Raw genomic sequence first — 22,633 nt, forward strand, 5'->3', positions numbered from 1 at the left:
CATATACATTATTATGGTAGGTACTTCATTTAATTATATTTATCTTTCCCTATTTGGATTCAAACAGCAATTCACCTACTTATTAGCTGTGTAAACGTCGGCAAATTAACCTCTCTAAGCTTATCAATGGAGGTGATATAAAGAGTTGTTATGAGGAATGAATGAGGGCACTGTGTAAATAAAGCACCTACTTCTATACCTGGCACATGATAGATGCTTGGGAAAAAAAATGTTCCTATTGTTACTGCAATTCTGTTTTCCCTACACCGCTCTGTGAAAGCTTAAAAAAAAAGAAAAAAATAAAAAAAAAACAGGCCTTGATCAAACGAACTCCAAGGTGCTAAACGGATACACGGTATTTGTGTTAGAACATGTTTACTCAATTCTAAAGTGAGTGTTATGGTTAGTTGTCTGAAGGGTAAGAAAGGAACCAGGGAAGAAAACCAGATTTAAAGGAGTCAAGGGTCTGTTGGGAGGCGCAACAACTGAAAGTAAGGCTCAGTGTTCCTGTACATTTCAACCTCCATCCAGAACAACCTTCACCATCTTTGTCCACCTGGCAACTGCCTACTCCTCACGTATCTGCCGCAGCATCATTGCCACTCTGATTTAACTGTTGCAGCCTCTAAGTTCCCAGAACGCATAGTTTTGTGAATTACAGATTACGTCCTACCTTTCTAGGCCGTGACTCCCAGCGGGCGGAGATCTAATTTCTACTACTTCCAAGGCCCGCCATATGACGCCTTCAAGCAACGTTGGCATTAAGAATTTAAAAACCGTAACACACTACACACACAACTACCGCATCAACACACACGTCGATCTCCACGGCCCACAAGTAAATACCCTCACGGCAATCCCGGCAAGAATTTACTGTCAGACGCACAAACCAGGCACACATCCACCCACCCGGCCCCGCACGCACTCAGCCCGCGCCCCCAGTGTGCAGGCCCGCTCGCCTCCCCCGCCGCGGCACGGCCTCCGGCCACTCACAGGAAGTTCTCCATCGCGATGCGGACGATAGAGCCTTCAACGAAAGGCCCGGACGACTGCAGCGGCAGTGGCGGCAGCGCCGCCGGTGGGGCCGGACTCTTTTTCTTGTTCGGGACTTCCGACGAGGGGCCTCTCGGGAAAGCTCTCTTGGGGGCCAGGGGACTTGGGGTGGACGTTTTCCTGCTCGGAGTCGCCATCCTGGCTGCCTCTCTTCCTGGCTGTGGCTTCCGTTCCCACAGACCCGCAGCTCCGACGCTCCAGCGCCCCACTCCCGCGCGAAGTGAGCGACGCGCGACTCCCCCGCGAGCCCGCCCCGCGCCTGCGCAGTCCAGGCCCGTAGCGTCAGCGGGCATACCCCACCCCTCCCACCGCCCTGTGCAGGGCCTAACCTGAGCCGGCGAGAACAGAGCGGTGGGGCTTGGGAACTCGCGGGAAGCGGATACGGGATTTTCTGCTCTCTATTTTCAGAGGTTTTGTTTGTTTTTAACTCAGAAAAAGATGTCAGTTGCATTTAGTATTTTGAAAGCCTTTTCAGCGCTCCGAGGAAACAGATCCGGGAGGGGACGGAGAGCGGCGTTTGCGGCGGTACCTGGGTGGGCCGGGGTCCCGAGTGCGCCGGGACTCGCCGGTTTGGAGTCCGGCGAGTCTTCTTACTTTGCTTTCAATCAGGTCTCCGTGTCCAAAAAAAAAAAAAACACACACACACACACAAAAGAAAAAAAAGACTTTTTCAAATGGCTCTATGCCTGCTTCTCCCCTAAAACATCGCGCTAGGGTCTCCTGCGCTCTCCAACAGATGGAACGACTACACCGCAAAGGTTCTCCTCATTGACTCTCCACCCCCTCGCTCCCTAATTCTCTATTAAGACTTCCTCGCCTGAGGTTTCTAGAAATCCCCGCTGGCGTCATTGAGAGGGTGCTTCCACTTAAACCTACTCACATTCATCTAGTTAACTCTCTTATTAAAGATGAGGTTCCCTGAGGTCTACGTAGGTCTTCACTCACTCAACTAATAATGTCTAATCTACTAGAGGCTGGGCTGTGGTACTAAGGGATCCAGTCAATGCTGCATGTCTCAGAGCTTACGTTCTGGTGTGTGAGACAGGAACAGAACAAGATAACCTACATATGATCAGGATAATTTCAGGCGGTGATAGGTCCCAGGAAGAAAAAACAGAATGAATGTGATGGAGAGGCAGGAAAGGCCTGTCAGAGGAAGTGATATTTAAGCTAAACCCTGAAGGAACCCGAGCCAGGTGTGGAAATGAGAAAGGAGCATTCCAGGCAAGGACAGAGACTGAGGTGGGAAACAGTGGAATGAGGAACGAAGGGAAGGCAGCGTGGTTGCAGTGAAGTGAGCAAGGTTGCTTAGGGGAGCCTTGCCCATCATGCATTTTATTTTAAAAGCAATGGGAAGCCATTGGATGGTTTTAAGCAGGAGAGGGACGTGATCTTATTAAAGTTTCTAAGTGAGCACTCTGCTGATTCGACAGGGTCAAGCATGGGAGTGGGGAGGCCATTGAGAAAGTTATTGCAGTAGAACCCTGATTCCTGACTCCTGGACGAATGCTCCTTTCCCAGCCTCCTGCTTCTTCCTCTCACACAACTGAAATCTGCGCTCTCTAAAAGTTGTAACCAAAGAAAAGTAGAATAAGTTTTTTTTTAAAAAGTGAACTTGTTATTAGAAAATTTTAATACAAATTAAAATAAAGTAGAATACCGTTATAACTGTTCGAAAGGCAGGAAATAATTAAAAAAATAGTGTTTAGGAGGGCACTATCCTGTCATTTGCTACATTACTAGTAAAAATTTTTTGAAAAGTGACTTGGTACCCTGCTTCAAGAGCCTTAAAAGAGTCAAATTCTTTGAAGAAATGATTACATTTAGGGAAACCTATCCTAATGGAAAAATAATGTAGGTGTAATGGGAGTTGAGAGCAAGGAACATATCTAATCATTTTATATCATCATTAGTTCTTTAGTGAACTACTCAAATTGTGCTCATAAACTTGAAAGTTGGGAAAGAGCCCCTGAACTTGTGATGACCCCACGAATGCACACACACTATGAGTTCTTGTCTAGACAGTCAGCCAGTCATACTCTACCACCATCCTTTGAAAAGGAAAATGTTACTGGGTTTCGCAAACACAATTTGTGTTAAAAGCAGAAATTTGGGGAACACAGAGAAAAACATACACAAAGGGGAAAATTACTCATAATTCCTTTACCCAGACTAATCATTGTTAAGATTTTGGTGTATGTTTTGATATCTTATTTCCTTGTATATGTATGTTATGGCCCTTTTGTTAAAAAAAAAAAGGATTATACTGTACAAATTATATATACTGTTATTTAACCACCTTTTTCTCATTATCTTTCTATGCCATTAAATATTTTTCTGTAACACAGTTTTAGGTAACTATATAGTATAGTGTAGTATATAGTATTCCATCAAACAGATTTAAATAATCCTCTTTTGTTGGACTCTATGACTGGAAGTTAGCATGAACCAGAGAGACACTGGCAGGTTATACTAGTTCAGTGCTTTCTAATATTAACAATTTCATACACCCACAAAGGTATACACATTTATTTATTAACCAGCCACGTCTGGTTTCTTTAATTCCACTGGTGAAAACTGTCTTGAAAGGGGTTGTGTTAAAGAGGCAGAAGGAGGTCTTTGGAAATAGAATATCAATTAACCAGAATCTGATGCTAATGAATGAGTGAGTGAGCCAAAACGGTTAATGCTACACATCCATGATTTAAAGTCCAGTCGTCAGCTCAATTCATCGTGCCATCCTTGCTAGGTAATAGACGTGACAAGGCAACTGTATTTAACTTTTTATTGACCGAGGAATAAGTGACCAGGGGCCATTTTAAGTGATGGCCTTCCAATTCTGCAGAAACTTGAAAACTGACACAAACAAAAACCTGGCAGACAGGGGTAGGGTCAAGGATTATAAATATATTTCACCTCACCAGTAGAATATCATATTCTATGTTCTCTTTCTTAGCTTCACTCTAAGCTTTGGATAATGATGCCGCAATAGCAAGAAGGTGGGGGCACGACGCCTGGAATGGGACACCACTGAGGCCATCTCTGACTGAGACAGTATTCTCTTCCAGTTCTAACAAGAACCCTCACAGGTTAACAGAAATACTCTCCTCTGGTTTATATACCAAGTGAGAGGGAATATTCCTTTTGCTTTTGGTAAATTCATAAAGTAGAAAAGTGAACCCTCCTGGCTTGAAAGGGAGGGAAGAAGTCAGATGCTAAAACCTAAGTCCTTGACTCCCAGCAACAACCCTCCCCCCTCTCCCCGCTCCCAGCACACACGCACACACATATATACACACTTTCTCATCAACCTAGTTAAGGAACTGATGGGGAAGATCTAGGCAGGGATGAGGGTTTCTGAAGAGAATGCGCACCCTTCCCACAGGGAACTGAAACCCCATAAAACACGTTCTGCTAGAGGTAAGAATACCTTATCTCTACAGTTCTTAATTTGTAAAAATTTGTTTCTAACATCATACAAAAGTTGAAAACAATCAAAATATCTGCTTCTTCTTGGTGTAGCAATATTAGTATTGGAAATGGTTGCAATAATAGCTATCATATTTGTAGTAATTGCTAATACTAACAGCATTTGCCATATACCATATACCGGCTGCTGCTCTAAGCACTCTTTCATAACTCATTTTTATATTCTGGATCAATGTCTCAACAGATTTGTCTCTTTCTCAAATTTCCATTTATTGGATACAAAAACCAACTGAAAGATTAAAAAAATAATTAGGAATTAATATTAGGTTTCAGGTGTTCTTTGTGCTGTGTCATGATAGAAAGCCTAGAGCTAAACGGGCCTTCATTTCTTTGGAGGATATAAATTGGGAAAACAATATTAAACCACTCCAGAAGGAATTTACGCTCAACTTCAAGTCTTTGTTGAATGAATTGATGGTCCTCCTTGCGCAGGCTGGGTTGGGAGCCTCTGGGGGGAGAGCAAACATTTCCCCTAACACCCTGTTACCTCCTAAAGGAAAGAAGGTTGGTAATTGTCAGCATGGTGCTAAATCTGTTGAAATCAGCTTCATAAATTATAAAATAAGTGAGTCCTTTGGTATCAGGAACCGAGAGTGACATTTCATCCCAATATGTCCACAAGCTGGGGTGCTGAACTCTCCCATAACTTGTTAGTTTTAAGTTCAATTATATTTCAAAAACAATAAACTCATAGAGAAAAAAATTCAAATTTGTGGTTACCAGAGGCAGGGAGTGGGGAGAGGGGGAATTGGATGAAGGTGATCAAAAGATACAAACTTCTGGCTATAAGATAAATAAGTAGTAGGGATGTAATGTACAACATAATATAATTAACACTGCTGTGTGTTATATATGAAAGTTTTTAAGAATGAGTCGAGTTCTCATCACAAGGAAAAAAATTTTTTTTCTTTCTTTTATATTTTGAATTTATGTGAGATGATGGGTGTTCACTACACTTTCTGTGGTCATCATTTCATGATGTATGTAAGTCAGATCATTGTGCTATACACCTTAAACTTATACAGTGCTGTACGGCAATTATATCTCAATAAAACTGGAAGGAAAAAAAGAAATTAACCCTGAACAATTTGGCATGATTTCATTATCTTTTTTAAATCTATTTTAAAAAATTACATATGAAACATTTGAACACATTCTTCTCTTAAAAATTAGAACAATACAGATAAAATTACTATACACTTGACATTTTTTTCTTCAATCATGTTGCTGTACTCCTTATCCCTCAGAGTTAACTACTCTTATACACTTGTTCAGTGTGTAATGTAATGCCTTTTAAGGCCATTTCAATATTTACATGCATTTTATCTACAGAAAATATGTAATAATATTTTGAGTGTGAATGCATTATGAAAATGTATTATATAAACACACAATGTAGTACATGCATACATATGTAAATGTATTAACATAAAAATATGGTAAGAATAGTTATGCAACGGCTTTTTTATTTAAAAAATATATTCCTGTGATGTATCCATGTTGACAGATATAAATCTGGCTCCCTTTTAACTGCTGTAGAGTTTTTGTATGAATATATCACACTTCATCCATTACTCTACTGATTTGAAATGTAGATTGCTTCCAGTTTTTCAGTTTTACAAACATTGCTTCCGGGAACATCCTCAGACATGTCTTTATGTATGTGTACTAGCATTTCTCTAGGAGAGAGACCAAAAATTACTAGACCATATACCACACTAATTATTTTCCTTCAGTTTCTTGGAATTGTTGCTTGTGGCCAATTTCTTAGTCACTGTGATTATTTGAAAATTATGTCTAAACAAAATTTCTCTCTTTTTCCCCCTCTCTCTAGCATTGGCTTTGACTCAATGATCTCTCTCTCTCTCTGTCACACAGACACACACACACACACACACACACACACACACACACACACACACACACCCCTCCTCTATATGGTGCCCTCTCTTTCTCCCACCAGGTCCAGGTTCTATGGGGCCTGAAGCTTATATAAATTTTGAAGCCCTCTCTGAAAAAATACCAAATTACACATACAAAATGAGGAGAGTGATTATTTCTTCAGAATGAGAAAATAAACCACAGCCTCAGCACCACTGACCATTGACATTCTGGGTAAAATTCTTTGCTGGCGGGAGAGGAGGCAGCTGTCCTGTGCATTGCAGGATGGTCAGCAGTATCCTCGGCCTCTACCCACTAGATGCCAGTAACATCTCCCCAGTTTTGATAACCAAAAATGTCTCCAGACATTGGCAAATGTCCTGTAAGGGATAAAATTGTCCTCAGTTGAGAGCCACTGCTCTAATCCTACCCACTCTTTCAGAGAATAGAAAAAAAAGGAAGATTTTTCATTCAGCTCATCTTATGAGTCTAACCTTGTCTAAATCCCCTAATTTCTAAGGAAATTAAAGAAAAATTTCTGTCATTCTTTCTCATGAACATATTTGCACATATGTAGCAATGTTCAAAACAGCAAATGTCATTACTTAATTGGGTTTATTACAGGAATTCAAGGGTGATTAAATATTAGCAAATCAAATCAATTAACATGATTCTTCATATTGAAAGATTTCAGGAGAAAGATTGAAGCAGGAAAAAAAATATTTTCAACACACATTCATGGTTAAAATTTCTAGGAAACTATGAGTAGAAGAAAACTTCATTTAACCAATAAAAGGCAACACCAGAAACCTTCAGCAAACTCATATTTAATGATGAAATGTTTAGAAATGTTCTCAGGTTCTGGAACAAGTCAAGGATGATACTATCACTGCTTCTATTTAGCACTATATTGGATGTCTTAGCCTGCCAGATAAGAAAATAAAGCAGATAGAGGAGTTGAAAAGGAAAAACCAAAATTGGCCTTTTGAAGAGAGCTGACCTAATAGCAAAACAAAATTGTGGTAGGCAGAATAATGGCTCCCCCAAAATGCCCACATCCTAATCTCTGGAATGTGTGAATATATTACCTTCCATGGCAAAAGGGAATTTTCAGATGTGATTAAATTAAAGATCTTGAAATGGGGTGATCATCATGGACCATCCAGGTAGGCCCAATATAATCACAAAGGTCCTTATAAGAGGGAGACAAGAGGGTCAGAGATGTTAGAGTGATGGCACAGCTGGATGGGGGCCATGAAGTCTTGGGTATCTAATTATGCTGTTTGTTGGCAGCTGACTTGTGCTTCTAGTGGACTGTTTCACTAAACGTTTTGTGCTTTTGGATTGTGAGTCCTTCCATGCAGTTTTATACATGGGAAACTTGTACAGCCTGGGTTGAATGCATGGCCTTCCAAAGAAGCTTTATATTTGTTTTTACCAGGTGCCCCAGGTGGCCAGTGACATATTTTTAAGTTAAATTTTTAGTGTGTGGATTTCCAGACCATGAAATTTTGATGGACCAAAGAGAATCTTTATATCCTTCGTGATTTTTGGAATCCACACACATATTTGTACTAAACTAAATGCCTTTATTGAGAATTTGTTTATTTAGTTCAGCAATATTTGTTGAGTATGCTAGGCAGAGTAGGTACATAATTGAATATGCAGCCATTCTTGAGGAGATGGACGTAAAAGCAGGAATTTAGGTTTAGCATGATAACTCTTGCAAGGGGTATGAATACAGGTAAGCAGCAAAGAAGAACCATTAACAATGGCTGGAATGGGAAGGGCAAAGTGGGCATTGCCCAGGTGCTGGTTAAAATGAGCCTTGTATTGCGAGTAATAATTTTTAAAAAAGATGATAAAATGACAAAATCATATGGTTGCTTTATCCTTAAGATGGCACTATAAACTCACAGTTCCTTTGTAGAGAAAGGATACATAAAAATAACTGTGATTTATCCAAAAATTTCGTTCAACCCTTATAATATAAACTAGAAAGGCTTTTGTGTGTCAGACACTAAGGGCTTGTATGTATTATTTTCATTTAATCTTTACAGCACCCTTAAGAAGTAGAGACAAGTATTTGCCCCATTTTTCAGATTAGTAATAGGAGTCAGAGATGATGTGACTTGCCTTCAGTCACAAAGCCTATAAGTGGCAAAGCCAGGATTTAAACTGAGACAGCCTGAATCTGGAAACCGTGCACTTAACCACTATGTTTCCCCTCTTTATAGTAGTCCACGTTGAAAATGCCACAATATTAGAATGACCGGTACGAAAACCCTCCCCCCACCTCCTCCGGCCCCCGTTCTGGTTAAATCACACAGGAAAACAAGTCCCTTGCATGAGAAGAAGTCAAAGAACCCATGCCTTAGCCCCCAGATAGTGACAGAATACATCGGGCACCCGGAACACTGTGTTAGAGCTGGTTCTCACCGCTCTGCCCAGACTGCAGTTGGAGGCTTGTCCTGCCCTCCCTTGGCAGATGCCCCTCCTAAGCCCTCCCTGGGCATCTGGTCTCATCGAACTTAGCGCTCTGATTGTGCTGACAGGTTTACATCTCTATTTTCCTCACTAACATGTAATCTCCATGCTTAGTATAATACCCGGAGCATAAATTTCTCAACAAATCTTTGCTAAACATTTTCTTCTTCCACATTAAGCCAGACCTTGCATCAGAGTTACTATTTTCCCAGTAGCCTCTCCTTTGCTCCCTTCTATACATAATCTCCAACCCAGACAGCAAATTATAGGAGAGAAGGCAATTTGTGTGAAAAAGTAGTTTCCATCTGAAGGACTTATGTGTTTAGGTGAGAATTGGAATAAATGCTAAGCCTGGGTTTAAATGGTTAAGCAGTATTTATTAGCTAGTATGCCTTCCCCTGGGGCATTTCTAAACCTGAGGAAATGATACTGTGCTTACCGTTCTTCCATATTTTCATCCAGGTGAAGTACAGTTAAAATGAAGGCCAAGGCAACCTGGAAAAGGAAGAGAAGTATCCGATCAGCGAATCCTGCAAAAGGGGCATGAGTAAGGGAGGGTAAGTTCATCTGCTCACCTTCCACTTCCTCTCTTCTCTTCTATGAACTTCAGGTTGTTTCTCAGCAACAGTTGGTAATAGTTACCTCCTTCCTTTTTGCCCTAAGTCAATAATTAGCCCCCAACCCCTGCTCCCCACTCCACTTCCCAAAGCTAGCGCTCCAAGTAGTATCTCTGGTTTGGCAACCTTCAGAGCAATTTTGGTAGCCAATAAATCCTCTTGAGTGAGGGAAACTTGGAACCTTTGGTATTGGGGATGGAGTTGGTAGGAGAGTTAGGAGGTTCAGGAGACAGTCTTGTGAGGATTACAGCACAGGTTTGGCAGTGTTGAGTAAAAATTCAAACGAGCCGATAGTAAAGATCTAATTGGCTTTATTGAACAATTCATGAATTGGGCAGCAGCCCATCTAGCAAGTAGAGAAGAGCTCCAAGGAGTTGTATAAAGTGGAAGCCTTTTATAGACAGGAGGGGAAAGGCAAAAGGAGAGAGTGGATTACTTCATCTTCCCGTGAGGGATGGGAAGGGCCTATGTGGCTGATTACCTCATTGGTGCTGACCAGAAAATTCCAGACTGACCTGTTAAGACTACAGTCCTAGGGGAGGTTATAACTGCAGTTAGGTTACCTACTAAGTCTTGGTTTGCTGATGTGGGGCTTAGCACGAGTGACTCTGTTTTGGGCTTGTTGTTTCTTTTTTTCAAGAACAGTGAAGCAGATCAAGGTACAAAGCCAAGCCGTACACTAGCTGCTGAACTTGGACAGATTTAGTTTTCCTACTTACAAAATGGAAATATCACTAGCTCTACCTCATGGATTGTTGTAGGATTAAATGAGCAAATACATGTAAAGGTCTTTGAACGATGTCTGAAAATAATAGGTATTCAATAAATGTTAGCAATGATCATTACCATGGATTTATGTAATCTGTAAGCAAGGAGTCTGGTGAATGACTTCATTCCTTCACCACATATTATAAATCCCTTATTGTGCACTACATACTGTGTTAGGTCCTGACACAATCTTCAGTTCTTTATTCAGCAAATATAACTAAGCTCTGGACAGGAATAATGCTTTGAAGAAATTATAATGTCTAATATGCTGATGAATTAGTCAACATCTTGAAATCTTCCTTCCCCAGTGTTTCAACTCTGTTTAGGGATGTCCCCCCATAGGTAATTAATCATCATAAATAGAAAGGATTTGAGTTACAAAATTTTGCTTTACTATAAAAGTTTATTTTATTTTCTCCATGAACTTCAGGATGTTTATTTTGTATAGTGGAGCATTTTTTGTTTTCTAAGTAATGTGGCATTTGAGGAGCTATAATGCTTTTTACAGATTAATTTACGGGTTTTGACATTCTTGAGTGGGAAAGCCTCCCAAATCCATGAGCACAGTGGATTTTTGGCCACACAAAGCAATTAAGAGGTTTGGGCTTTAGGGTCAGAGAGACCTGACTGTTAAATTTCTCCACTTAACAGTGGTAAAATCTTAAGTAATTTTTTCACTTTTCTGCACCTTGGCTTCCTTATCTATAAAAAGGGATAATAATATATCCACTTTGGGGGATGTTTGGTGGGTTAAATTCATTCATTCAAGTATTTATTTGTTGAGTACCTACTATATACCAAGACATTCTTCTGGGTACTGAAACTACAATAGTAAATAAAACAAGAAAGAGTTGTTGTCTTCACAGAGTTTACATTCTAATAAGATAAAATTTGGGAGAAAATTGAGATTATGTGAAATAAAACACTCCTTAAAAATTAATTATTGCATCCATGTTCGCAATGCTTATGTCACACATAAAAAGGCTTAAGAAGCATTTAAGTGTGGCACAGGAGAGATTCAAATTAGAATTGGCAGTTATACAGTGAAGATAATTCTGATAAAGAAAAATAATGTTGAAAAAAGTTAATTGCTAATGAAGAGATTTCAAATTATTTTTTATTAGGTAATCATAATTTCATAACAGCTGTTTGGGTATACAAATATGTATATACAATTTTCTAAACATGTAAATAAAAGGCAGTAGTCTAGTATATCTGCTTGAATTCATATTACTCAAAATATTACCAAAACATTTACTTTAAAAATCAGTAAAATTGTTTAACCCATTATAAAAATCTGGGGGTATGTGTACATAAACATTTTTAAGCTTGCTTTACAAAAAAAGAGTGCAATTTCTATCCAAGTGTTCAGAGTGACTTTCAAAAGTAGTTTAAAGGGGGAAAAAAGAAGGTAGCATTGCCTTGTAATACAGCATTAATTAATACTGACTTATACCTTGGGACATTCATGAAAGATCCTTTGTTATCACATATGGTAAAAATATTTAAAAATTAATACTCCATTTCTATGAATAAAACATAGAAAATAAGACTTTATTTTCTTAGATTAACTTGTTACTGTGAAAAGCTGCATTCATTCTGCAGACATTACTGACACCTCACATTATTACTTCAAAAATATTTATGATACTTGAACTTCAAAAGAAAACCCACAAGACCTATTCTCCTCCCAGTACATTCACTGAATGCAGATTTAAGTGAGCACATCTCATTTTGATTGTGCCCTTTATTTGCATACTTTAAAATGACTACAATATAGTACATTTGTATTTTTAACTGGTACCAAAATTAAGATGAATGATCTAGGCAAAACCAGCAGCCTGTACTTCTAGTAACAGTTGTCATATGCAAAAAAAAAAAAAAAAAAAAAAAAAGCCCTGAGTCAGTATTTTTTGCAAAAGTAATGAAAAAGAGTGCTCTGAAGTCATTTTATAACTTATGAAATGGTTAAGACTGTCCAGTATTCATTTGTTTTTTTTTTTTCATTTTGATTGAAGAGAGGTATGGCTTTGTTTACTTAATCCCATTCAGATCATTCCTTAATACTCAATTTCATTTAAGTCCTCAGAATATCCCGATGAGTGCTGAGTTATATCTTCCATTTCTGTCAGGAAAGACAAATAGACAATAATAGTTTTCACTGCAGAAAATACTTAATTTGCATTTTTATGATTTGAGACTATTGCAAAATCCCTTTTCAGTCAAACTTATATAATTGTAAAAATACTGTTACCCGCACAGGATCCTGCTTGAAATTTAACATCATCAATGGCAATATCACTTCTTATTGACACTCCCCGAATGGCTTCAAAAATTATCTGAAAAATAATGAAGTTTGAATTTAGAAATAGAGTCATCCTGATGAAACAATGCTGGTCAAGGGCAAATCCAGGCTGTATGGGTCTGGAAGCCTAGATTGTTCTCAGGGGCCCCCTTTCAGGAAAAGAATACAAAATCACCAATTCAAATTTAGGTACAAAAGGGAATATTTATTTGAAATTTAAAGAAATTCACAAAAATTACTGGAGCCTTGGAGATTCAAGTTCCTTTCTTCTGAGATGTTTTTAGGCAATTTCCCAGAAATGCCCACCTAGAAATGCCTCCTGGTGGTGACCTGGTTTCCGTCCCCACCTAGAACATTCTATTCCCGGTATTCACAGGGCCTATGAGAGTGAGGGGCCCAGAAGCCTAAGCTTCCTTAGGCTCTCCCTAAAGCTACCTTCATACTAGTACTAGGTGGGAGAATTAAAATGACGGATGAGACCCAACTATGAACAGCAACATATAACAATTAAATTTACCAAAAAGACAATGGGTCACTTATCATGTTAAATACCATAACATCCAAGACACAGCCCAAGAAAAAGAGGAAACCAGTTTCATGACTTTAGATCCTAGAAGAAAATAACTGATCAAATATTCAGGTTCTAAGGAAAATAGATCATATTACCAGCTCTAAGGCTGCTCTGATAATGGTTAATAAACCACCGAATACTCCAGGGAGGCTTGTAGGTAATGAAAATCGTCCAAAAGACACATTTGCTCTACTCATTTTATGAGCAAATGACTCCCCATTGGACTAGTTTATGATTTAAACTAAATCAGAGACTATAAAGTGGATAATTAATAGGCACATGAAACTGTCTTGAAATTAATGACTCAAAGAAGCTTTAACGACGGAAATGTTGCAAAATAACATTAATAGAAATTCTAAAGATATGACCCTAAACAAGAATCCAAATAAATGGCAAAAAGAGGAAAGAATGTCCTAACACATCTTGATAGGAAGATATATGAGTGTAGTTACTAAGTGTTTTGGTTTTCTGGACAACAGTAAAATCTGTTTTTTGACTTCCACCTCTGCAATGGAAGTATAATAGGAAAATCACCTGATGGAATTATACCCTGAATTGTCTTCAGTTGGGCCAAACACTTGATTTCATACAATCCTCTCCTTTGCATTTCCTTCATATTTGAGTGATCACCATTTTATAGCATCATGATTGCCCCTTTGTATTATTCCCCTATTTGTATCTGTAGAAATTCTATTAAATAATTGTGGTTGTTTTAGAATTAGATAGAAATATTATTTTTTTCTTTCAGTTTAAGTATATTATTTTTTTCAAAAGGTTACTAAGTCATTAGCACATAAATACTTATTGTTGGGACTCCACTACTTGATAAATGGAACATTAGCTATCTCTTGGTCTAGGGGCACCAGGAAAAAAATTACTGAGATTAAGGGTACCATGAATAAGAAAATTTGAAGACCTGGTCTTAGCTCAGTACCCAGCACATAATAATTCCTACTAAATGTTAGGCAGTATAATGAACAATATGAATGATATAAATATTTCATTGAGCTGAGAATTTGTCTAACACTCTCTTTCAATGGTATCAAAATATAAGAAATCAGGGAGGAAAACACCTGAGAGCAGAGGAGGAAAGGTAAGCAAGGGATCCAAAGGAAATAAAATCATTTTGTGTTTTTGATCAATGGTGAGTCAGGTTCTGCTTAGCACTTTAATAAATCCCTTAGGAAAGGACATGATTAAAATTTTGCCACTTAATGCATTTTTTTCTACAAAGAAAAAAGTCTGATGACTGGAATATCATCCAGAGGCCACCCAGGTGTTTCCCCTATAGGATAAATCTCAAATGATGGCAGTACTACAGCATTCTAAAAATCACCTACACCTGCCCACCACCACTAGTGATGTACACATTTACTTCTCTAGTTCTGTGCATTTTCCTGATCTCCAGTCTCATAGCCTACTTTTTACTTGACACACCCACTTGGATGTCTGATAGACATCAAAAGCTTTGCACATCAAAAACCAAACCAGACCAAACCAACTGTTAATTTCCCTCCTGCACATACCGCCCTCACTCCTCCAGATCTGCTCCACCTAAGGTCTTCCTCATCTCAACAAAGAGTGACTCCACTCTAGCAGTTGCTCAGGTCAAAAACTTTGAGGTCATCTTGACTCTTTCTCTCAAACCCCACATTCCACATGGAAGGAAGTCCTGTGGGCTTCTGATGACATCTCACTTCTGCTGCACAGCCCAACCCACCACTCCTACTCCTCTTGCAGGAGCCCCCAGAGTCTACTCCACTGCAGCCTACTGTCCATGTAGTACCTGGAGTGATCGTTTTAAAATATAAATCAGACTGTATTACCTTAAAGCCATCTGACGGTTTCTCATTGCTTTTGGAATAAATTTCAAACTCTACCATGTCACCCAAGGCCTTACATGAGTATTCCCTGATACTTCTTTGACCTCATTACCTGATCAGCTTGACTTATTCTTTTTCATAGCACTTATTAACACCTGATGTTACATTGTATATTTTTGTTTCACATTTTCTACCTCTCTACCACTAAAATGTAAACTAAAAAAGAGTAGGAACTCTATGCTATGTGCATTGCAGTATCCCCGGCACTTAAAAATAGTAAATGGTCAATAAATATTTATTAAAAGGAGATATTTTGGCCTCATACTATAGGATCTCAGTCTGGATGCCTGATGTAGCTATTGAGATTACCAAGTCTGCCATGGTTATAAAGACCAGAGCTATTTGGGAGAGAATATATTTTTAGAAACAATAATAGTATCTTTTTATAGTTTGGTACTTTAAAGTTTATAAACCCTTCACAAGCATAATCTCATTGGACCCTCACTCTAACTCTGGTGATATCAGCACGGCAGGCATTATTACCCCATTTTGAAAATGTATAAACAGTCTCAGAGAGGATAACATTTCTCCAAGATCACTCAGTGCTTGTGGCACCCAGGGCAATGAGTGTATTTTGGGACTTCTATGGTGGGAGGGAACGTAGAACAGTGGCTTAGAGATACAAACTTTGGAACCAGTCAGATCTGGGATTGAGTTCTCACTCTGCCACTGACCAGCTGGAGATTTAGTTTTCCCCATCTTTAAAGAGGAGCTATAATATCATTTGGAAGAACTCATGCACAGCTCTCAGCACCGTAAGTACCTGGCACATAGAAGATGGCCATTTGCACATGAGTGTCTCTGTGTTTTATGAGACACTAGGACGTTTTGGAGAACCTAGTTCATCGTGGTCTCCAGACAGTCCTGAGGGAATCACAAAATCAAGAAGAAAGTTCCTCATGGCAGATTCACATCTGTTCCATTCTGAGCCAAAGGGAATGGTCTGGAATCTTCTTTCCAAATTGAGAGCTGAAAGTCTCTCAGGTCATTCCTCACCTTTGAACTTGAACACCCCAAGATGCCACCCCAGGTGCCTCACTACTTTGTGCTCAAAAATATTTTCAAACAACAAGCCACCTAGCAAGTCTAGTATATGCAAGGACCTGTACCTGGCCCCCAGGTTAGATGCTGGGAAGTCACCTGTTCCATAGAACTCAAATTCTAGAGCTCTTCTGCATCAGCATCATTTGGGGCTTTTAAAAAACATCTGTGCTCAGGCTCTACCTGAGAGACTCAGATTCCTTTCTCCCAATAACAGAGATTCTTCATCTTTAGAGTGCATCAGAATCACCAGGAGGCTTGTTAAAACATAGATTTCAGGGCCCTAATCCCCAGAGTTTCTGGTTCAGTAGTTCTGAGGTGGGGTATTTCAGGTGAATTTCATATTAGGTGCATATGCATTTAGGTGTTGCTGCTGGTCTCAGGACCACACTTTGAGGACATTTGAATAGGGTAGGAGTATGAGTGCCCTGATAGCCTAAAAAATTAATTCATCATCTCTGAATGATGATCAATGATATCAATAAGTTCCTGAGTGATCCATTTTCCTTCTGTAAGCAGATATTAAATCACTATCAAAATTATTCCTGGGGCTTTTTTTCTTTGCTAAAGTTTTAGATAATTTTATCCATGCCGAGATAATGGGCCAACAGTAAATAATGGCACATCTTCCCTCTGTCATTTGTTCTTAGCAATCCAGCACCCTAGATGGCACTGTAACCTGGTCACCTGAGCTTCTGCAATTCATTCCCACTTAGATCTGCAGAAAATTAATTTTGGTTAAGGGCTGGTGTAAAATAATGTCTTTCTTTTGGATACTTCTTCCTTAAATCTTCCTTTAAGATTTGCTTAAACCAAGCGGCCAGTGGTTGAAGTTGAGGGGTGCTGGTCCAGAAGCAAGGATGAGGAGGAAGTAGGGCTTTTAGCTGAAGGTCACACCTGGAATTCTATACAGCAATTTCAGGAATAGTCAGGGGTCTGATGATATCTCCCCAGAGCTTTCTGGAGCCTTGGCTCACGGCAGGCAGGTGAAGTCAGTGGCTTTCAGGAGGCTGCTGCTGATTTCTAGACTAACTGGCTGCTCAATCTCACCCACTGGAATTGAAAAGGCTCTTTCTTATTGCTGTCCAGATTCCCTTATAATTGGGATCCTGTAGGATGGAGCTCTTCTACTGCCCGTGAGAAGACCCAAGGGGAGACCCAGGACATAGGATCAAGACTAGTTTCTTCTGCATCAGTGCGGACAGAGGCTTAAAAATTTACTCTGGACCACATACTCTGTTAAATAGAAGCTTACAACAAAAGCCCTTGTGTGTGGCTAATGATGAGTGAAAGATGCAGCTGCAACAACTAATTAGGTAACACCATGTTTAGAAGAAAGAGAGACTCTGTTTTGGAAGTTTGCAGGGTACACAGAATATACCTGACACTCAGAATGCACCAAGACAAAAATAGATACACTTTCATCACTGAGTTGCAAAAATCACTTTATGCATAAATACCCAAAGCTTTCTCTTTCTGCCTAATTTCCCATTCACTGCTTAGGTTCAGTCAATATAGACTAATTATTTTTACTCTTAAACAAGTACTGCCTTTATCTATGACCCTGAAAAAGAACAAAACATTCTTGATGGTAGCAAGAAAAACAATGAGCATCAGAAGGTTAAAGGAACATTTCCCATCACTTGATTCTTATCTCTTTTGGCTTACCTGGTGTCGCCTCTCACAGGTGTACTCAATCAGCACTCGTAGCCAGGAGATGCTCTGCTCACCTCTTCTTCTCCATAAGAGGGACTCTTCACTGTCACCTTCCTTTTTCAAATAAACATTCAGGAGGCCAGTCCCTGCTCCATACATGTGGTAGAAAAAAGTCAAGCAGTGTTTTCCAGTGACTCCTCGTAGAGGCCTGGACAAGAGTCGTGCTTTTTGTCCGTACACCATGTGGGAAGCCTCGATGTACATGTAGTAGCCTTGACAGCAATGCAACGTCAGGTATTGTTAAAAAGGACACTAATTATATTCGCTTCTTTCTCTTATATATACGTGTATATTTTTCCAGATTATTTTCCATTATAGGTTATTACAAGATATTAAATATCGTTCCCTGTGTTGTACAGTAAATCCTTATTGCTTATCTATTTTGTGTATAGCAGTTTGTATCTCTTAATCCCATACTCCTAAGTTATCCCTCCCCTCTTCTTTCTCTTTTGAGTAGTGTTCTTGGAAACAAATCAGAGTCAATGGATGACTTGACTACAGTACTGATAAAGGATTTCTAATTTTGGAGAATATGTATAATCCAAGGAGGATAAATATGCTACAAAATTTAGACCATCAAAATAAGTGTTTTCATGTAATAATTTAGTTTAATATACAGGAGGTAATAAATATACTAGTATTGTGCCACTGAGGTGGCAATTAACATATCAGAATTTATCCTACTAATTCGTGGACAATACTCTGAGCTTCTATACACTGGTTTAGGGGAATAGTCAGGTAGATCTGGGTTCAAGTCTTGGCTCTACCATTTGTTGTCTGTGTGACTGTGGTCTAATGGATTATCCTCTCTGAACCTATTTTCAATTTAAAAATAAGGATTAATAAACCTTGCTACAGAGGTGTGAGAATTAAATAATGTGTGCGACATATGCTCACATGTAATACATATTCAAATATGAGTTTCCTGTCCTGCCCTCTTTCCTGAGGTTTTCTGTGACACTTCTTGAAAATATAATTATATAATATTTAATATAATTATATATGACATTTTATATATTATATATCTTATACTATATACTGTACATCGTATACATGTTAATTATATAACACTTTACATTTCCATTTTCCTTTCCTAACTTTAGTTTGCTTTTTAATTTACTGGTTTCAGGCAGAAGCAGAATTAGTTCACATGTAAATAAGGCAGTGGTGTGTTGGAGCCTGTTTCCACTGGCTCCCAACAATCAATTGTGTGATTTCTGTTGGTAGGTCCAAATGGCTTCACATTGGTAGTTTGAAATGGGCCATGATGGAAGTATCTACACCACAGAAATGGGACATAACTACGGATCAGCCCTCCCCACAAAATTGAGCTGGTTGGTATTAAATAATTACCATGAAGCTACTGAAACAGGCAATATATTAATAGTAATTTCTAGAATAATACAGCCATAATATAATTCTGTGCACCTGTGGCTCATTTTTAAAAAAGCCATGCACTCTACATAAGAAGCTCTTAATCTTTGCTCATTTGATGAAAACTTTATATCTCTTCTACCTGAAAAAATATGCACAGGTTTTTGTATGTGATTTCATTATCTTCTTTGCCAATATTGATCTTTTTACAAACACAATGTAAAAATAATTTTTACATAGTGTTATCTATTATTTCACACAGAAATTAATGGCTGCATTGAGGGAAGAAAAGAGATCCCAAATAATGCATGCAAATGAAATGGCTTCTAGAGCATTTTTATAGTTTGAAGTTTAATCAATGAGGTCCATTCATTTCCCAAAAGGCAGTGCGTGAGATACCCCAACCAGAACTGATCAGAAGCTCCACCTACGCTCCTTCAAGGCACTCCTCCTCTTCCTTTCCCTCATTTCCGTAAAGACCTGAGAATCCTACACGCTATTAAAAGGGTGGGAGAAAGAGTCCTACCCAATTTGGTCTTATCAAATAGTGAGCACTGTGCAACCCCTTCCCCCAGCGTTTCACTCAGTAAAGTTATCACCCTGAAAAACTGGGTGATCAGACTCATGGGGTGTGGGCTTTGTCAACCAGTCATCCCCATGACCTGCTCTAAAATATTGGGAAAATATTGTCATGTTTCTGGTGTGCTCGCCAATGACATCCTCATTACTAAAACCAGTGGTCAATTTTCAGTCCTGGTCATTCTTGTCATCAGTAGCATTGGACAGAGTAGATCACTCCTGCCTCCTAGAAGGACTTTCTTATCTTGGTCTGTGGGAAGCTGACCTCTCCCGGTTTTTCCCCCACCTCACTGCTTACTCCTTTGCTAGTTCACCCTTTCTTCTCTGACTTCTTGACCCTGGAATGCTCCAAGGCCCAGTTTTTGAACTTCTCTATTCTCACTCACTCCTTTGGTGATCTCATCTTGTTTCATGGCTTTAAATGCTCTGTGTTGTCATATCTCAAATTTAAATTTCCAACCTCTTTTCTGAAATCCAGACTTGTTTATTTAAAGTGCCTAGTAGACATCTCCACATATTGTCAAGTAGACATCTCAGACTGAACATGTTCAGAACGAGGCTCCTAACAGCCTTGCCCTAAAGCCTATCCTAACCTTTCTAGTTGACCAGGCCCCAAACCTGGCCATCATATGCCACTCTTCGCCTCCTCTCACTCTTCACATCCAGGTGGTCAGGAATTCCTGTTGGTTCTACCTTCAAAATATGTCCAGAATCCAGTCATTTTTCTCCTCACCACCTCCATTGCTACCCCCTGGTCTGAGCCAGTATCATTTCTCAGGTGGATTAATACAACACTTCCTAACTAGTCTGCTTGCTTTTACCCTTGTTCTCTGCAATCTAATCTCAACATAGCATCCACAGTAAACCTTCTAAAACAAAAGTTAGATTTTACCATTCCTCTGTTCAAACCCTTCCATTGGCTCAGCATTTCACTCAGAGTGAGAGCTGAATGCCTGAAAATGTTTAGGGCCCCATACGATCTCCTGCTCATTCTCTTAGCTCTCTGACTCTACCACCTTTCTCCTCACTCACTCTGGGTTGTGTGGTCATACTGAGTTCTCTACTGTTCCTGGAATACAGTAGGTATACTACCACCTCAGGGCCTTTGTGTGTCCTAAACTCTGCTTAGAATGGCTTTTCTCTCATATAGTCTCAGGTCTCACTCTCTCACCTCTAACTCTGCTCAGATATCACCTTTTCTATTAGGCCTATTCTGACTACACCATTTCAAATAGCAATTCCCTTCCTCTGGCACCCCTCTTTCTCTATACCCTAATTTATTATTTTCCACACCATTTAATTGCCTCTTAACATACTGTATGATTTTCCTATTTTTTATGTTTGTCTCCTTCCTCTGGAACACACAAAGGCAGAGATATTTCCTTGTTTACTTCACTATGCCTCCAGGTCCTAGAACAGTGCCTGGAACATAGTAGATGCTCAATAAATATTTGTTGAATGAACAAATGATTTTTTTCCACAGCTCTAAGCCACAGACCAGTTTGACCATTTCCAAAGCACATGGCTCTACCAAGGTCCCTCCAGTTGCATGAGGATCTTGGCAATGAGACATGTACTTGAATAGGATGCTCCAAGGCAAAGCTGGAACAAGTCCAAGTTTTGATAAAATTAAAGTCATATCAAAGCAAGTGTTCTCAAGCTAGTTCCATACCATCTGATGTATTTTTTAACCAAACACACATTCTTAACTTCATTATCTTCATTCTTTCACTGGCAATAAAATTGCTACACAAGAAGCACTGGGGTTTTTACACCTTTAGCAATGAGAGGAAATTTTGTTGTTCTTTTCTCTAATATTTCCTAACTTAAGCAAGACTAGATATAAACAAATACAGATACACAAAATCCTTACAGAAGGGTATATTTAATTTAATTCCATGGAAAATAAAGTCAAAGCATGAAATGACCACGGTTTCTCACCTACTATGCACAAATGTATTCCATACTATCCTATACATAAGTTAGTATAGCACAGTGAACTGAAACCCTACTTTAATGCATGTTTAAATTAAAAAATATTTCCTCCAGAAATAATTCTTAGGTAAATAAGAAGAAAGTCCAAGAAAAATAACTTTGGTGCCTGGCTTTGGGGCACTCAAAAGCCTACTTGAATCCTAAGAAAAGGACCTTGGCTAAAGATGAAACACTCAATTGTGGGGCGGGGAGGGCTCCTCTGAAAGATGCTGTCACTGGGAAACTGGAAAGTAGAGACTATTGTGGGTCTAAAACATGAAGTCTTTTCAGAGTGGAAAGGAAGCAATAGATCCATCATAAGTGAGAGATGACCCAAGAAGTATCTTCCGTCTAGTGATGATGGTGCAACCCAGTGATAACGACATGAGTCCTGGCCAAAACAGTCTGAGGTCCTGGAAGAGAGGTAAACCTCTAATCACCTCCAGGATTATCTAACTGAATTGCTTCTTTCGTGAGTACTGTGCACTAATCATTTAGCCTCAACTGGATGAAGCATTACTGTGGTAATGCTTTCAGCTCATGCGTCTCTGGGTCTTGGGTAACTGACTGAAGCCATTACCTAAGGCTTCCAGTTCCAGATATTGTTGTGTTTAGCACCATGAAAGATGAAATGAAAGCTCCTAAGGTGTTTGACATGTGTAATTGTGCTGCTTTTGGAAGAGAGGGGTAACATCCAGGGGAGTGTCAGTATAACTGTGCCTCTCTGGGGCACTGGCACCAGTCTGCTTTTCTTGAGTAATGCTGACCGTTCCAAAAATCCTTCAGGTTTTTTTGTTGTTTTTTTTTAAACGGTTTCTATTTTAAGCACATATGCATATTCCATAAGGTAATACTGATTTAGACTAATCTAGATCAACATCTATACCTAAAAATA

At 39.2% G+C, this 22,633-nt stretch overlaps 2 protein-coding genes across 5 annotated transcripts in view; both read right to left on the reverse strand.

Annotated features, from left to right (window-relative positions):
* The window catches only part of SMC5 (structural maintenance of chromosomes 5), a 96,345-nt gene extending 95,068 nt beyond the window's left edge, over window positions 1-1,277 (reverse strand). For all 3 annotated transcript variants that reach the window (XM_024738957.1, XM_024738956.1, XM_024738955.1), the window contains exon 1: window positions 994-1,277. In XM_024738957.1, the coding sequence (XP_024594725.1) occupies window positions 994-1,190 (197 nt within the window). In that variant the 5' untranslated portion in view covers window positions 1,191-1,277. The remainder of the gene's footprint in view (window positions 1-993) is intronic.
* A 10,218-nt stretch (window positions 1,278-11,495) lies between these two features.
* Window positions 11,496-22,633, reverse strand: part of MAMDC2 (MAM domain containing 2) — a 157,043-nt gene continuing 145,905 nt past the window's right edge. The window contains exons 12-14 of one of the 2 annotated variants that reach the window (XM_024738973.1): window positions 17,764-18,023; window positions 12,550-12,634; window positions 11,496-12,420 (exon numbers count right to left, since the gene is read on the reverse strand). In XM_024738973.1, the coding sequence (XP_024594741.1) occupies window positions 12,356-12,420; window positions 12,550-12,634; window positions 17,764-18,023 (410 nt within the window). In that variant the 3' untranslated portion in view covers window positions 11,496-12,355. Of the gene's footprint in view, window positions 12,421-12,549; window positions 12,635-17,763; window positions 18,024-22,633 lie in introns of those variants that run through there. The other variant, XM_024738974.1, reaches the window with a different exon arrangement.

This window comes from Neophocaena asiaeorientalis, unplaced genomic scaffold (assembly GCF_003031525.2).
Source record: "Neophocaena asiaeorientalis asiaeorientalis breed wild unplaced genomic scaffold, Neophocaena_asiaeorientalis_V1.1 scaffold249, whole genome shotgun sequence".
NCBI lineage: Eukaryota > Metazoa > Chordata > Mammalia > Artiodactyla > Phocoenidae > Neophocaena > Neophocaena asiaeorientalis.